We start from the raw sequence: 17179 nt of genomic DNA on the forward strand, positions 1-17179 counted from the left end.
AGTGGCGAGGGGGTAAATAAAAATGCAGTCGCACATTCTTCCCACTTCATTGCCAATAAAATGTTAGATAAGAGTTTGCTACAAATTTTACATAATCGATTAATTTCATGATATAAATACAGGTTGATTTTGGATTGGAAACAACACAGAAGTTTGAAGTCTCATACAGAGCATGAAAGTTTTAAAATAATAAAATTTATAACAAAGTTTGCCCATACCTTGAATTCCTACAAATTAGTCTACTTTTTAGGCTCTACCTGATTTTCGTCAACAGCCTCCAACATTTTCTTCTTAATCTCTGTGATTTTTGCGGATTCTTGGAGGGACCAGCCCTGGTCAATTGGTCTCCAGAATCCCGGAGACGGATACCTTTGTAAAATTTTCTCAATGACTTTTGGGTAGACGGCGAAAACTGAAAAAGACTTGCCAAGGTCATCCACAAGGCGTCGGTATCCGGACACAAGATGCCGGTGCTCTTCCACAGACTTGGCTCCTTGTAGTAATTTCTGATTTTCGGAAAATGCAAAAAGTAAAGCTTGAAAATTTCCTGAAGTAGTAAACGCTAAAATGTACTAAGTAATTTCGAATTGAATAAAAGAAAATCTATATATCAACTAATATCTTGGGGCAATAAGTTACATTTGCATTACGTAGGCAATTAATGCAGACGTATTAATAAAATCCGTGTTGTAAAATGCCTCATGCTTGTATAGTATTATGTTCAAAGGGTTTCAAAATAATCGGGAATTAAAAATAGGTAAATGCTGAAATTGAGAATCAGGATTTTGAGAAGGCAATAAGAAGTAAGAGCAAATACCTATCACAACATTAACCCTTGTCAGTCTGCACAAATTTTCAACATAATTATCGTACCGAGTAAAGTTGCAGTTGGCAGTTCGACCAGTATTGAATACTAATCCCATGAATAAATACTTTAAATTCCGAATAATAACGGGGAGGGCAGCCCAGTGATCAAAGTTCAGAGTGCCAAGATTGGAGCAGAGAGTTGCGGGTTCGAACCCAGCTCTGTGCGCCAGTTTCTGGTCAAAATCGGCAAGAATGCCGGGCAGTTAAGCAAAGAAAATTTGAAGCACTGAGTTACGACTTACGAGTTCAAGCCCGCAACAAGCTGTGGATGTTCTGCAATGTTAAGAATCGGCGACAGGCCCAACGGTACAATAAACACTGAAACCGCTTTATTATTATTATAAAAATAACCATACCGAAATATGGGTACCCACCATGAGTCGGAGCTCAATGCCCAGGTTCTTGAGGAACGTGGCCTGTGAGACGGGGCCAACAGACATGGCGGTCTCCGGTAGCGCCTTCTTCAGCAGCGAGAAGTCCACGTCTGCGGTGAGGTCTGCGGTACCAGGCGCCCACAGCGGGTGCTGCTGCCGGTGGGCTCGGAAGGCCTGAGGAGGTAGTGGGTTTAGGGTGTGTGGGAGTACGTACCCCACAGCTCTAAGCACCCCACAGCTCTAAGCACCTCACAGCTCTAAGCACCTCACAGCTCTAAGCACCTAACAGCACCACCCACCCCACAGCACCACGTACCCCACAGCACCACGCACCCCACAGCACCACGCACCCCACAGCACCACGCACCCCACAGCACCACGCACTCCACAGCACCACGCACCCCACAGCACCACGCACCCTGAAAGTGTCCCCCCGGGTGCCTGTATGCCCATAGTCGACCACCAAAAGGGCGCCGCCCTTCGCAGTGATGCGCTCAGCTACAGCCTTGACTACCAGCGCCGCGTCAGGGCAGACCTCCGCCGTGTCGCGGCCGTCCAAGTCCTTAGAGGGAATAAGATTACGTCGCATAACGTAACACATTCGTAAGAGGACATAACATAATCATTATGTCATGTAATGATATAAGGGAAATAATAATGCATGTTATGAAATATTAAATAATAGGTATGCATGTTATATCAGCATTATGATTATGTTAAGACATAAGGACATAACATAATCATAAGGGAACGCCACATACCGGTAACGTAACACAATCGTTTTGACTTGTGCCGGGTGAAGCACGGAGTAATATATTATATTTTAAGCAGGAAATAACCTCTAAATAAAATCCCATTAGGCTGATATAACTAATATTATATTTATATTTTAAGTAATTAAAGAAAGTAAAGAGATCAAAGTCATTTTATAAAATCACTTTAACTCAGAACTTGAAATAGTGAAAAGAGGCAGAATGGAACTGAATTCAGAATGAATATTTCCCAGAAATTTAGCATATTACCTGCGTTTTTGTTGCATTAAAATGATAACACAATCCGCTTATTTAGATTCATGTACGAAAATTCGAATACAAAATCACGGACAGCACAACGCACCTGGGCGTAGAGCTTAGACGCCGGCGTGGCAGCTCTGGAGAGTATGTAGCGGAGCGGTAACTCTGCTACCGATGAGTTAACATCGTCTTCATTAACATTAATACCCTTAACTGAATCATCATTATTTTCATTATAGTCAACAGACTTCTTATCTTCGTTATTCACCTTCATACTTTCAACTGATTCATTATTTTCGTTTTTAATCTTCGAACCAGTAAGTGATCCTTGACTGTCTTTTAAATTATTGTCGAGAACGTCTGCCGATGATTCAGAAATATCACTTTGCACGTCGGAAGATGATTCAACAATATCATTCCCCACGTCGTTTGATGATTCAACACTATCATTCCCCACGTCGTTTGATGATTCAACACTATCATTCCCCACGTCGTTTGATGATTCAACACTATCATCCCCCACGTCGTGTGATGATTCCCCAGCTTTCCCATATCCACCATAGCCCACATCCCCGTTGATATCAATTAGCACTTCCCGCCATTCCCCATCGTCAGTCTTGACGAGTTTGTGGATGGGAAGAACGTCGAAAAATTCATGTGCCAAAAACATTGAAAAACCGGACGGTACGGAGTCCAGAGTTTCGTGCCAGAAAACCGCGGAACCGGACGGGGTGTAGCTGGGGAAGGGGGACGGAGGGGAGTAGACTGGAGGTTCTTCCCCGATACTTGGGAACTCTTCGGAGGACGGATTGTTATCTGGATATAAATTTTTGTGTTAGATATCAGTTATGAGCTTTTCTGGTTTAGCGGATGCATTTGAATACGAAGTCTCAGGTACAATTAGAAGCTTTCATGTAATGAATGATATATACATAATAATTTAAGTAATATAGACCCCCCCAAAAAAAGGGGAAACTAAAAATGTGTAGAACTAAAAAACTTAAAAACTCTAAAAACCTTGACAGTCGAAAAGCATAAACTAAAAAAGTAGAAATTGAAAAATGCCCCAGTTAAAAATGTAGAAACTTTAAAAAAATCTAAATTCGAAAACATAGCCCCCACCCAAAAAATAACCTAAAAACTATTAAAAATTAGACACTAAAAAAGTCATACATATAAAATATCGAAAAAAACCTAGAAATAACAATCACAAAAACGAAAAATGGAGAAACTTAAGAAAATAGTAATAACTAAAGAACTTCGAAACCTGAAAAACACAGTAACTAATAAAATAAAATTTTAAAATCACAGAAACAAAACCAACGTATAAAAAAAACGTAAAAAAGTTAGATGTGACCGTACTCATACACACCCTGAGGCTGGGGGCAGAGCGCGCGCTGCTGTAGGAGGCGGTAGTGGGGGGAGACCTCGACGAGGTGAACCTCTAGTGCCGTGCCTGACACGCCTAGACGCCCTAAACTCTGAGACAAGAATAATAAATATTCTATTACAATATATATTTTAAAAACTAGCAATTTTGGCTCTGCGATTAATTAAGACGGATTGCACGTGGTCATAAGACATAGTGAAAACCAGCTGCAGACAAGCAGTTCTATGACCTATAATTTAAAATTGATATGAAATATTTTGAGATAATTTTATTTTGAAGCGAATATGGGAATTAAAGTGTTTCGTAGGATATAAAAAAAAAAATATCTGCCAGCAAATGTTATAATTGTCATTCCGCAGTATCATTAATTATTATAATCATACGGAAGAGATAATTATCATACCACAGTATCATTAAAGACGTTGCCAGAAACTCGAAAAAGAACCCGAAAGCCTTCTTCTTGTATGCTAGTTCGAAGTGTAAGACAAAGAACGGTTTTGCTGATTTGAATGTAAATCAACGGAAGATATCTTCTGACGAGGGCAAGGCCAATGTTCTAAATCAGTTCTTTAGCAGCGTCTTCACAGATGAGGACTTGCACAGTATTCCAGCTATTGAGGAGCGACCAGTAGGCTCAAAGTTAACTAGTTTTGAGATACATGAAGAGGAGGTTCTCAAGCGCCTGGTCTCCCTGAATCCCAACAAGTCATCTGGATCAGACGGTTTCCATCCCTAGATTACTCAACGAATTAGCAACCGTCCTGGCCGGCCCTTTAACAGTATTCTTTCGAAAAGCCTTAAACGAAGGGACTTTGCCGGCCGACTGGAAAGAAGCCCAAGTGACACCCCTGTTCAAAAAAGGTGACAGAAGTAACCCCGGTAACTACCGTCCTGTAAGTCTCACAAGTGTTGTGTGTAAGGTGATGGAATCGGTTGAGAGGGATAGGATTATCGATCACTTGACTGTTCACCATCTTCTATCAGACTGTCGGCATGGCTTTATTGCTGGCAGATCATGCACCACTAATCTCCTGTCTACCTTGAATAATTGGACTCGTCTGTTGGACGAAAGGGAGCCCGTGGATGCACTGTACCTCGATTTTGCCAAGGCAATTGATAGTGTTCCGCATGAGCGACTGTTGCGTAAAGTTAATTCTTTGGGAATAGAGGGAAATGTACTCCAATGGATCAGGAATTTCCTAGTAGGCAGAAGACAACGTGTCAGCATTAACGGAACATTATGAAGAAAGATTGAATCGACGTTATCGTCGATTGCGTGGTGACCTCATTGAAGTATACAAGTATGCTCATGGTTTGTACAAGGTCCCAGAAGAATTACTAGAATTTGAAACTAGAACCAACACCAGGGGCCACAGCTATAAATTAAAAAAACTGCGGTGCAACTTCTCCACGCGACAACATTTCTTCTCGCTTCGAGTCACTGACATGTGGAACAGCCTCCCTGAAGATATTGTTGACGCTCCGAGTATGAACGTTTTCAAGAACAGACTTGACAAGGCCATGCATGAGCATATGTTTAGTCTTAAAATGCCTCGTACCCTACGGAACAACTGATATCTAGAAGCGATTTTAAATCTACCGTCCGTTGAAAAGATCTGATCAAAAGGCTAGTCTAGTCAAGAAAAGTACAAGAATCGGCGACAGGCCTATCCAGGCCTATTCTTCAATGCCGAAGTTACTATACTATACCATTATTATAATCATACGGAAGTCATAATAATCACACCCCAGTATCATTATTGTAATCATACGGAAGTCATAATTATCACACCAGAATATCATCATTGTAATGATAACAAACTTATCACTCGCTCTCAAGACGTCTTGCATGCATAATCACTATAGTAATACGGAAGAGATAATTATCACACCACAGTATCATTAATCACTATAATCATACAGAAGTGATAATTATCACACCACATTATCATTAATTATTATAATCAAATGGAAGAGATAATTATCACACCACAATATAATTAAGCACTATAATCATCCAGAAATGATAACTATCACACCAAATCATCATTTATCACAACAATACCCAAGTCCCCCCTGACCCTCAAGACGTCCAGCATGAGCGTGCCTCTGCCAGGCCCGAGCTCGACGAGCAGCAGCGGCGCCGTCCGCCCCATCCTGTGCCACTCGCTGTACACCCACACCCCCAGCAGCTGGGGCGCGGTATGTCATTAATTAATTAATTATTAATTAATTAAAAGTACATTTACTAATTATTTTCGCTGTATACCCATACACCCAGCAGCTCACGCGCGTTATATCAAATATTAACTCGATATTACGATATATATAACATATATATTAAATATTAGGTTGAAGGTTGACATTATAGAGTGTGTTGATATTATATAAACAGTGTGTTGGTTCTACGGCCTTCCAAGCTTACAAAATAACGAAGGGTTCTGATTGTTTTGAGTGGCTTTGAAAATAAAGCGAGACGATGGAAGCAGAATGATGAGGGATATACGTATAATCTTTGAACTTAAATTAAAAAACGACAAAAAGCAATTGAAACGAAAAATTGAACACTATTAGCCCCTCTTTCTGTAATTCCAAGGCACAATTCATTGCTTCAGTCCACTAGGTACGAATGGAAATGATAAAAATATCCATAGGCAAAAGGTTGACCCATTCGAAAAAGAGGGACCCAGTTGAAAATATCGAAAAAAGGACCCAGTTGAATACCATATCGAAAGCAAAGAACCCATTTGTCTACAAATGTTAACTCTGATTAACAGGCCTTAATGTACGAATAGCATAGCCGACGGTTAATGCATCGTAAAAGAAATAGTTAAAGATAAAAAAAAGACCTCGCCAAACATTTGCGATATCTCAGGGGACGTGATGAAGTCCCCAGCCTGACCCATCCTGTCCCGCGTCATGTAGTAGCCGCCTTTAGGGTGGGTCAACATGGCGCGCATGTACTGGTGGATGGTGATGGGTCCTGTTACATCATACATCATATGTATAATTTTTTAGTATGAATTATGAATTATATAGCACAATTAGTATAATATATAGTATAGTATATAGTAGTATACTATATATAGTATACTAGTATATATAGTATGAATTAGTGTATAGTATAGTATGCACAATTATATAGTACATAGTATATAAGCAACATTATACGTGATATGAACAATTATTATATACAAAATTATATATTGTGATGGATCCTGATATATTATAAATGATATGCACAGTGATATATTGTGATAATAGATAATGTGAAACTGATACGTGGCTTCAGTAGGCTATCAATAACTACACGTACCGTACCTGTCATGCGTATCTGGTCCTTTAGTTGCTTCAGTACCGTACCCGTCATGCGTATCTGGCCCTTTAGCTGCTTCAGTACCGTACCTGTCATGCGTATCTGGTCCCTGAGCTGCTTCAGTACCGTACCTGTCATGCGTATCTGGTCCCTGAGCTGCTTCAGTACCGTACCTGTCATGCGTATCTGGTCCTTTAGCTGCTTCAGTAACGGAGTTTCTTCACTGACTTCGCTGCTGAAACTCCGTTTCGTGAAGCCAGTGTTTCCAGCAATGGTGCTCAGATATCGATAATGGTTATGCATAATACACCGCCCATTATTATTTAAAATATTGAGCAATATTCTATTGTTTTTGAACATTTTCTGTGTAGAGCGCAAGGTGTCATTTGAATAACTCGTGTAGTTACAATCACGGTTGTAATTTTCTGTATTACTCCCATAGATGCTTGTCCTGTTATTGCGAGTAACTGGACCAGTGCAGAGCCATTTACGATTCTTGTGGTTGACTCCAGGGACATCAACTGCAATGGAAATATCGACAATTCATCAATTTAATATTAATTACGAGTTTAGGTTTAGAATAGAATAAAAGTGTCGGCACTGAAGAAATAGGCCCATGCCTAACATGCAGAGAATCACATAACTATTGACCTCGTTTGAACATAATAGTTGAATCGAGATTAAAATACCTAATTTCCACGTAAGTAATATTAATTTTAAGTTGATGGTATACAATTTCTCCACCTTCATTGTGTTTTTAAACAATCTGGATTAAAAAATATAAATCAGTACTCACTGCAGTGAGTGACAGATCGCATTTTCTCGTCGACGAAAACGTGGTCACGGACGGACGGACGGCCATGACGAGCACAATAGCGCTTTTTCCATAAATGAGAAAACGCGCTAAAAATTATATGTGGAAGAAAAAACATGCAAAGTATATCATTTACCTGCCGGAAGTCGAGCAGCAGAAGCGACCAGACCTCGACATCGCAGCGCGCGGCCGTACATACTAGAACTTGGAACCATCACCACGTCCTTAGTTTCTACGACGGGATAGTAGGTTCTAACGTCCGGAAAGCTTATATAAGAACCTAATCGCTGATCATGCGCTGTCTTAAAGACTTAAATGTTTGACGCGTTTTTTCCAATTGATTTTTTACAGTTATTCAATGTATCATAGCTATCACTAAAGAAGAGAAATACAATACATCCTCGACTTTGCGATTTCGTTTTCCATGTACTACTAAGTCGAGTAGCCAACTTTTGGTGCTTCAGTTCGTTCGAGTAACTTATACTAAGTTACTCGAGAACTTACTTGGAGTTGCTTACACTAAAAGTAACTAGGAAGCTCATCCCAAAAATAATTGGAAGTTGGTAACCGTAAAAATAAATAAAATTTATTGTACGAAAACGATAGGCGAGCTACGAGGAATGAACTTTATACATTTACGTTCGAACTCAAAGGAGTTATAAAAAAGAATAAATTAAAAAAAGACCCCATCCATTATTTTTTAACCGATTTTGAAGATATTCGCTAATGTATCTGAAAGCCAAGGATAGCTACCTTGCCTAGGGTGCCTAAATATTTCATATGCGAGTTTCATTGAAAACCCAAGCATGCTTTTCAATAACAATCTTATTTGTTTTTTCAATGAGTCGAACAAAACTTTTTTCAGATTTAAAACTCTATCCACAATACTACTTTGTACTACTGCCCCTTTGTTTGCCCGGATTTGTACTACTGTAATTTCTAAAGTTCAATTTCAAGTGTTGCAAATCCTTCACATGCTTGATGATGAAAATTGTATATTCGAAACGTCGCATTCCATTAAATGTCATTTGGAAACCTGCTTTTTGATCTCCCAGCGCCAGCAAGAAATTTTGGAAATTTTGTTCGACTCGTTGAAAATACAAAAAGGAAGATTATTAATTAAAAACATACTCTGATCTTCAATAAACTTGCATAAAAGAAAAGTTTCTGCCGCATTACACCAAATATTTGATAATGCACTTCGAAGTTTGGCACTACATTTAGGTGCTGGGAATATATCTATTTGATATACGTTAGGCCTGATATAATTATTATTATTAATATATAATAAAGACAATATTTTAATATATTTAATAAATGTAAAAATAAATATAATAATATTATATATTCAATAAACATAATTTTAATATAATACATTCGATAAATATAATATAAATATTTATAAATAATATTGATGTGTGGACTGCGGTACCCGAGGGGTCGTCACGCCCCTTGGTGCTGGCGCCAAAAAACAATTTGAAAATTGCTAATTCAAATTATAAATACTGCGAGTGAATGGAGGAAGGAATACGTGGAATACAGTAATAGCAGAATAAATAACAAAATTAGCGGGAATTCATTAAAGGAAAAGGTCGAATTGTCTTTTTATAAGATCATATCTAACAAATTGAAGGTTATAGTCATAACATTTTAAGCTACAAAAATAAAAAAAAAATGGTTACGCTACAAAAATAATTGCGCCAACACCCCGCTCGGGAGATATAATTAAAAAATAATAAATTTTTCTTGATAAAATCATAAGCAATAAATTCATTGGCAATTCAGTCATACTAGGTCAAACAAAGCGCCTGATCGACATAAATTATATTTACAAGAAATAGCTTCTTTAACATAACCGATACCATCGGATTCATACATTTAAACCCGAAATAACATCCGAGCAGAGAAGGTAGACTTTCCGTTCAACACCACTGGAAAATTTATCCATCCACTGCACGGGTTAACGAATGATTAATATTTCAATCTAATACGCAAAGTGAAAAAAGTCACAAAGTTTACTTTTGAGAATAGTAATGCTTGGAAGAATTTCAAACTAAGTGCACCTCTGGTAATAGTCCTGAGTCTAGGAAAGCAATGCTGCTCCAGCTGCAGCAAATGATCGAGATATATAAAAATCTTCGAAATATCAAGCAAAATTCAATTTACCCCAAAACAGCCGCAAGCGCAAAGCAAAACACGTCAAGTTCTTTCACATAATGTATATTCTAATTTGAGATAATGAATGGCACAGTAAATTCTCATTATTTGCTTTCAACAAACGAAAGAGGATCGCTCATCGTGATTGCTTAGCGAACTTGAATTGCCTTGTGTAACTAATTTGATATAAATCACTAGGAAATGAAAGTCCTCTGACATATTTTAAAAGAAGGATGCCTGTGAATTATTTAACAAGTCTCAAGCACAGTAATTTAAACAATTTAGCCTCGGGTATCCCTTCATATTTCACTTAACACAACAATTCAGTATATTTAGCCACTGGTTTTAAGCCGATTTTATCACAAACCCATTAATTTAGTTTATTTAGGCTGGGTTTTCTGCCGATTTCATCCTGAATCCATTAATTTAGTCTATTCAGCTACGGGTTTTCCGCCGACTTCATATTGCACCCTTCAATTTATTTTATTTAGGCTGGGTTTCTTCGTCCACTTCAGCTTTCTCCAAAGCTTTCCTGAACTGCGGGAACTGTTCCCACGGCGCCGAGAGGTCAAACTTGCGGAACTCCTGCGCCAGCTCCACAGGCTCCATCACCACACGCTTCTCCTCGTCGTCGTAGCGGCACTGTTAACAAATTATATTGTTATATAATTTATATTGTTATTATATTGCACTGTTAACAAATTATATTGTAGGGAAATTCTTTTACAAGAAATGGGTATCTTTTAAATAAATAATATCAGTCAAAGGACAGGAATCTATTCCGCTTGTTTCAAGACTTGAATTTTGAAAATTTATGAGACAAAACAGCGTTATTTTCTGTCAATGAATTACAGTGTAGGGAAATTCCATTACAAAAACAATCTAAGTCGAAGGAAAGCAATGGATTACATGTTTTAAGGTCGTCAATTTTATAAATCAACTTAAAAATAATGCTAAATTTTGTCAACAAATAACACTGCAGAAAAATTTATTTATGAAAACGAACTCAGTTCAGGGACAGACACCTGTTTTACTATAAGACGTCAATTTAATAATAAAACTCTTCTCAGTTTATGAACAGAGGTTTCTTCCTTGCGATTTTAAGGCGTCAATATTAAAAATTACAAGGCGAAACAAGGTTACCGAACTTTCTTCCAACAAATTGCATTACAGGAAAATTTCCATTTACAAAAACGACTTCAATCTAAGGACGGAATTTACTTTTTCCTTTATTTCAGAATGTCAAGTCCAAGAGACAACGAGACAGAACAACGTTATTTTCCGTGAACTATCACCTTCTTTACAAATATTTCGTTAGCCATGGACTAGCTCAGCACATGCCAGCACTGCAGAAATTCATGCTATTCATGAAATTCTACTTAATGACGTCTCAATTAACCCATTGTATTTCAGCGGTGTTTTCACTCTTCACTCAACACTCGGTCTACCAATCACAGAAATATAGTGTGACTAGCATGGCAGTCATTCGCGACTGCTAAACTAGTGTGACTAGCATGGCAGTCATTCGCGACTGCTAATATAGTGTGACTAGCATTGCAGTCATTCGTGATTGCTAAATTAATGTGACTAGCATGGCAGTCATTGTGACTGCTATACTAGTATGACTATCAAGGCAGTCATTCGCGACTGCTAATATAGTGTGACTAGCATGGCAGTCATTCGTGATTGCTAAATTAGTGTGACTAGCATGGCAGTAATTACCGACTGCTATACTAGTGTGACTAGCAAGGCAGTCATTGTGACTGCTATACTAGTGTTACTAGCATGGCAGTCATTCCCGACTGCTATACTAGTGTGACTGGCATAGCAACCATTGTCACTGCCATACTAGTGTGACTAGCATGGCAGTCATTGTGACTGCCGTGGGCTTAGATTGCACAGGAATCGGAATTTCGTAAAATCTGAGACTAAATTGGTAAAATAGGAAAAAATGTATCACAGCACTAAATAAAGACTATAAAGATTGATTGTGATATTTGTTGACCAATCAGTCATGTGAAGATTACACTAAATTTTGCAATAGTGATCATTCGATGCAGCAATTATTTGATTTATCCTGAGCTCAGAAGTCGCTAGGATCAAACTACCTATGTCAGGATGGAAAAATCTGAGTTTGCCTAGTAAATATGTAAAAGATTTTTCTACTCAAATTATGACGCTGAATATTTTAAAAGTCTTCTAAAAGACAGCCCTTGCATAGAAAGTGATACGAGTAACCTAAACCATATGAAATTCACTATTTTCTCAATAGAAGTAATTTGTCTTAAATAATCAAATGTAATAAATCTCAGGTACTCGCCACAGACCTCAACATAACCAGTGAGCGGGAAGTCCTTCCTGAAAGGATGTCCTTCAAACCCGTAGTCTGTGAGGATCCTGCGGAGGTCGGGGTGGTTCGAGAAGTAAACACCGAACATGTCCCACACCTCCCGCTCATACCAGTTGGCGCCTTGGAATACCTGAGTGGTCGCAAGGAAATCAATTATATATATCAAGGAATGTTGAAGCTATTTGAAATTGTAATTTATCTAGAGTGTGAAAGTGTCACTTGTAATGTAGATATCAATGTATCATTTGCAGGCAGATGCTGCGGCTGAGCCTACAAGGGTAAGTTTTATTACACAAGATCTTAGGGCGTAGCAGAAAGAGCGCAACTGCAAGAAATTCATGCACATGAAAGTCAACTGCAAGAAAGTCACACACATGAAAGTCAACTGCAAGAAAGTCACGTACATCATGGAAGTTAACTGCAAGAAAGTCACACACATGAAAGTCAACTGCAAGAAAGTCACGTACATCATGGAAGTTAACTGCAAGAAAGTCACACACATGAATGTCAACTGCAAGAAACTCACGCACATGAAAGTCAACTGCAAGAAATTCATGCACATGAAAGTAACTGCAAGAAATTCATGCACATGAAAGTAACTGCCAGCAAGTCACGCACATGAAAGTTAACTGCAGAAAAGTCAGTGAGACGGACATGCTGATAACTCACCTCGCAGGCAGAGTCCAGGGGCGTGAGCTCGTCGGTGTAGGTCTTGACTCTGATTCTTGTATTGTAGCGCACAGACAACAGATTGTAGATCACCTGACAAAGAAAAAGACTGTTAAGGGGGTAATATCAATTAAAGTTGTTCATAAAGTTTACACACACTATAATTTGCCTAGATTGAGTTTACCTCTATATTATCTCAAGGCTTTTGACTTCTGTTATAACTTCGCCAAGAGAAAAATCAAATTCACTGAAAAGTTTAAAAAATTAGCACTATTTATGTATATACAATAAACTTAAAATCTGAACTCTAACGGGTGTCAAACAATACCAAGTTATTCAATCATTACCCCTTAGTTTTCTGGTACTTAAAAATTTTCAATATACTTATCAAATCCAAAAACCTAGTCTCAAAAGTTACTGGTCAGGCACAAAGGATATCACTATTAACTGATCCTTGTTATTAAGAAATTAACAGGATCATCACGAGTAACTAACCTCAAATTCGTATATAATTGCTGGTGTTGCTGCTCTGACACAAAAAATTAGATTTCAATATTGACATTATCCTCAAGGTGTCGTATCAATATTCACATGATCCTCATGAAGAACTAACCTCAAACCTGCGCTTGCAGGTGGTGTTGTTCACACACAGAGGCTTATATATCACTATTATCATGATGTAATTATTATTATTAAAGATCCTCATGTGGAACTATCCTCATATCTGTACTTGCAGGTGGGGCAGCTTCTACAAAAAGGGTTATATATCGCTACTATTAACATGAGATATATATTGCCATTAAAATGATCCTTGTTAAGAACTAACCTCAAACCTGTACTCCCTGGTAGGCACGTCCATGCCACACAGGTCAGTAATGCACGTGTACTGAGCATTGATGTGGTCACGCAGGAACGTGAGCACAGGTATCACGCCTTCAGGTGCAATTAAAATCTCCAGCTCATTGCCAGCAGAGACTTGAACCTGATAAAATTGGGAAATAAACTTGAGATGGATTGAGCAGATGATTGTAAATATAATTTACATTTACAAGACTGGTTCTTTTCTTTGTTTTCATCAAGATTATCATGAAAAGCTAACTAACAGATGGAATAAACATAATTTTGTTTGTGGTGATTGTGAAGCATGATTTTCAACAATATTTATCCTTATATGATTGAAATATCTTTTTAAATTTCTATGCAAACAGAATGAAAATAGTGTTGTAACAATTCAACGATTCAGAGATTGAAAATTTTAGAAATTGAAGCATTTGTTAACGGGCACTTTGCAAAAAATTTAAAGAGCATGAAAACTACATTTTGTCACCTGTTGAACATATTTTGGAAGGCACTCAGCCACATACTGGCCATACTCAGAAACTGTAGTTCGCTCTACAGCATTCACAGGCCGAATGGTAGCTGCACAAGATATAAAGAAGTTTAGATACACATACATCAAAGTGTAGAATATACTAAATGATTCTAATGAAAATTCATTTTCACAAAACAATCCATAGGAGCAAACTAAAAAGTTTTTTAGAATTTTGACAGACTGGGCAGAAAGATTTGAATTAGTGATGTCTAGCCAATGGAAGGTGAATCAGGTGTTGACAGATATAACAGTGATTTTGACACTATAATACCTAATACAAAACTCAAATGAACCTACCAGGTACCTTTACTGATGTGAAACTCTTTAAAAAGTGGGGGACTAGTGGAATGTGTGTTAATTTTGTGGCTATTTGTACAACAACATGACAAATGGAGGGCAATGTGTCATCATGGCACATGGTATCATTGATGATAGAAAGAAGATTATTGCAAACTATGCAGTTAGACTAGTTAACAAGCTAAGGCTCTTAGATTATCATACAACAGTTTTCATTTATAAATATAAAATAATGCAACAATACATTAAGGAAATGGCATTGATCATACAGAATGGTTCAGCTAACTTACTTGAAGTTAGTTCCCAATTTCCCATCATATCATTACCACATTCTGGAGAGAGAAATTGTAGCTATTTTTTGTTTTGAGTGACTTATATAGACAAATAATAATATATTTAACAAATATACATGATATAAATATACTTTAAAGTTTTTCAATGTTAACCACATTAAAATCAATGTGGAAACATACATTTTTAATATTTTTTGTGCATTTAACAACTTAAATTTTGACTTCACAACATATTTTAATTTTGGGAAAAATTCAAATTTCTTGTTGGTTGAACTATTGTTATTGTAGGCCAATGTCTTTTGTTTACTTAGTACATGGCTTTGCCTTGACTCTTGTGAGGACCCGGGCAGGATGGAATTCTAAGAATGGAAGTTCACATATAAAAAAAGCTTTCCACCCAACTGCCCAAGGCGGAAAGCTTTCCTCAGATACAGTGCTCTGACAGGCAGCCAGGTGTGAGGTGACTGACTATAAATGAAAAGGAGGATCAAAAGTGGAAAAAATGTCTCAATTGATTTGTACCTAGTACCTCTTTGTTATATGTAGAATTGTTTGGACGTCTCTTGTTTGATAGATACCTATTTAAATTGTTTATCAAAACTAAATTGGGACATAATCATTCTGTATCTGATACTTATGTATCAAAGTCTGATTATTATGATGCATTTTTAATAGTTTATTTTATAGTTTTAGATTAGGTAATAAGCTTAGTCATTAGGCTACCTATTTATTGCGACTGTGAGTCTTACGACTTACGATGGAGATCAGTCTGAGACGTTGTTGAAGAAGTTCTGAAGGCTCCAACACCTGCCGCCCGCGGTACCATGGACCGGAAAATCCCTGAAACATGTTTGATGAAAGAGAATAAAATAACTTCTTAAAAATATAACGTAACGTAACGAGGAAGGACAAAAATTTTTGTTTGTACGAGTTTCTAGTTTTTTGCTCTTAAATTGAGATTAGCCTTACTATTTTCTCGAGAGGAGACGAGACCTCGTTGAACTTCATTTCATAGATAAATTAGCAACTGATCATTAAATTCTAATTATATAATCTAACATACCATGGTTTGAAGTATATTTTGTCATAGACACCGCTAATCGACGGGCACAAGCAGCCATCTCGACCCGTTGTCAGATGTTACCGGAGTACTGGTGCAGACTGCAGTGGTGAAGAGATAATAGGTCGCACTTGAAAGTGCACAATGGGAAGTGCTCAAGTGACAATGGACAAATCGATATTTTGTGTTGATGAATGACTCAAAGCTGGGCAACAAGCATGTGGTAGTTTCATTGGGGTTGAGAACTAAGGAAATATCATGTAACTAATTACATGTTCAAGAAACTAGGTATAGGTTACATATTGCGTGTACGACAGCTTGGACTAGCTTGATCCTGTAGTCAATAGATTCAACTGATGTGACTGGAGAACACTTTTAGTTGACTTAAATTAAGAAAGGAACTACTTTATAAATTGTTTATTCTAATACAATGCACAATTGTTTATTCTAATTCATTTGAACGTGCGATTGAGGAATTAAATCATTCATGCCTAAAAATAAAAAAAAATACAGAAAAATGACTTGCCAGTACGACAATTTCCACAAATCTAATGTGTTTGCAAGTTTTAATGCCAGCTCACATACGGTAAAATAACCGCTATACCATGCTAGTGATGCTACTATAGTTGCCAAGATTTATTCACAATAAACGCCAGTTAGCGCTAACGTAAATGTAGTGCGCTCCACGCTAAGTTAGTTAGGCGTAGGAAAGGGGCCAAAATTTAGCGTTCTGCAAGGTCCTACATGAAAACGAAGCGGACGAAAAATAATTCCGACAACGCTAGCAGGACTGTATTGTGAATTAATAGCTTCATTGTTAGGTCATGATTGGTTTCGATTTGGAAAATTAATGCGTGGCAAACCTGCTACAACTTAGCGTTTAGTGCGCCAATTAAAATCGTAACGGACAAAAAAATTTTGATAGCGCTTGCAGGGTGGCCCAGTGGTTAAAGTTCAGAGTACCAAGATTGGCGCAGAGAGGCGCGGGTTCGATCCCAGCTATGTGCGCAAGTTTCTGGTCAGAATCGGCAAGGAGGCCGGGCGGTTAAGCACAGCAGAATTGTAGCAGTGAGTTGCGAGTTCGAGACCGCAAAATGCTGTGAATGTTCTGTGATGTTAAGAATCGGCGACAGGCCTAAGGCCTAATAACACTGAAACTGTTATTATTATTATTATTATTGCAGGAGCGTCATGTCAATAAATGGCA

At 37.8% G+C, this 17179-nt stretch overlaps 2 protein-coding genes across 4 annotated transcripts; both read right to left on the reverse strand.

Moving 5' to 3' along the window:
- Window positions 1-31: 31 nt before the first annotated feature.
- LOC108675482 (protein arginine methyltransferase NDUFAF7, mitochondrial) lies at window positions 32-8190 on the reverse strand. 3 transcript variants are annotated; one of them, XM_018163505.2, is made up of 9 exons: window positions 7911-8190; window positions 7134-7481; window positions 6494-6627; window positions 5726-5836; window positions 3627-3735; window positions 2358-3070; window positions 1660-1803; window positions 1242-1415; window positions 32-506 (listed from the first exon to the last, which is right to left on the reverse strand). In XM_018163505.2, exons 1-9 carry the CDS (start codon window positions 7987-7989, stop codon window positions 240-242), a joined length of 2079 nt encoding a protein of 692 aa, XP_018018994.1. In that variant the 5' UTR covers window positions 7990-8190; the 3' UTR covers window positions 32-239. The 3 variants fall into 3 exon arrangements, with proteins under 3 accessions (XP_018018994.1, XP_047736233.1, XP_047736232.1); XM_047880277.1 differs by lacking the exons at window positions 7134-7481; window positions 7911-8190 and adding an exon at window positions 7050-7078; XM_047880276.1 differs by lacking the exons at window positions 7134-7481; window positions 7911-8190 and adding an exon at window positions 6966-6995.
- A 1393-nt stretch (window positions 8191-9583) lies between these two features.
- On the reverse strand, window positions 9584-16099 carry LOC108675499 (NADH dehydrogenase [ubiquinone] iron-sulfur protein 3, mitochondrial). The gene is made up of 7 exons (XM_018163524.2): window positions 15976-16099; window positions 15669-15752; window positions 14278-14369; window positions 13777-13932; window positions 12951-13043; window positions 12259-12411; window positions 9584-10573 (listed from the first exon to the last, which is right to left on the reverse strand). Exons 1-7 carry the CDS (start codon window positions 16031-16033, stop codon window positions 10415-10417), a joined length of 795 nt encoding a protein of 264 aa, XP_018019013.1. The 5' UTR covers window positions 16034-16099; the 3' UTR covers window positions 9584-10414.
- Between the last annotated feature and the right edge of the window lie 1080 nt (window positions 16100-17179).

Source organism: Hyalella azteca, unplaced genomic scaffold, assembly GCF_000764305.2.
Source record: "Hyalella azteca isolate HAZT.00-mixed unplaced genomic scaffold, Hazt_2.0.2 contig5114, whole genome shotgun sequence".
Classification (NCBI taxonomy): domain Eukaryota; kingdom Metazoa; phylum Arthropoda; class Malacostraca; order Amphipoda; family Hyalellidae; genus Hyalella; species Hyalella azteca.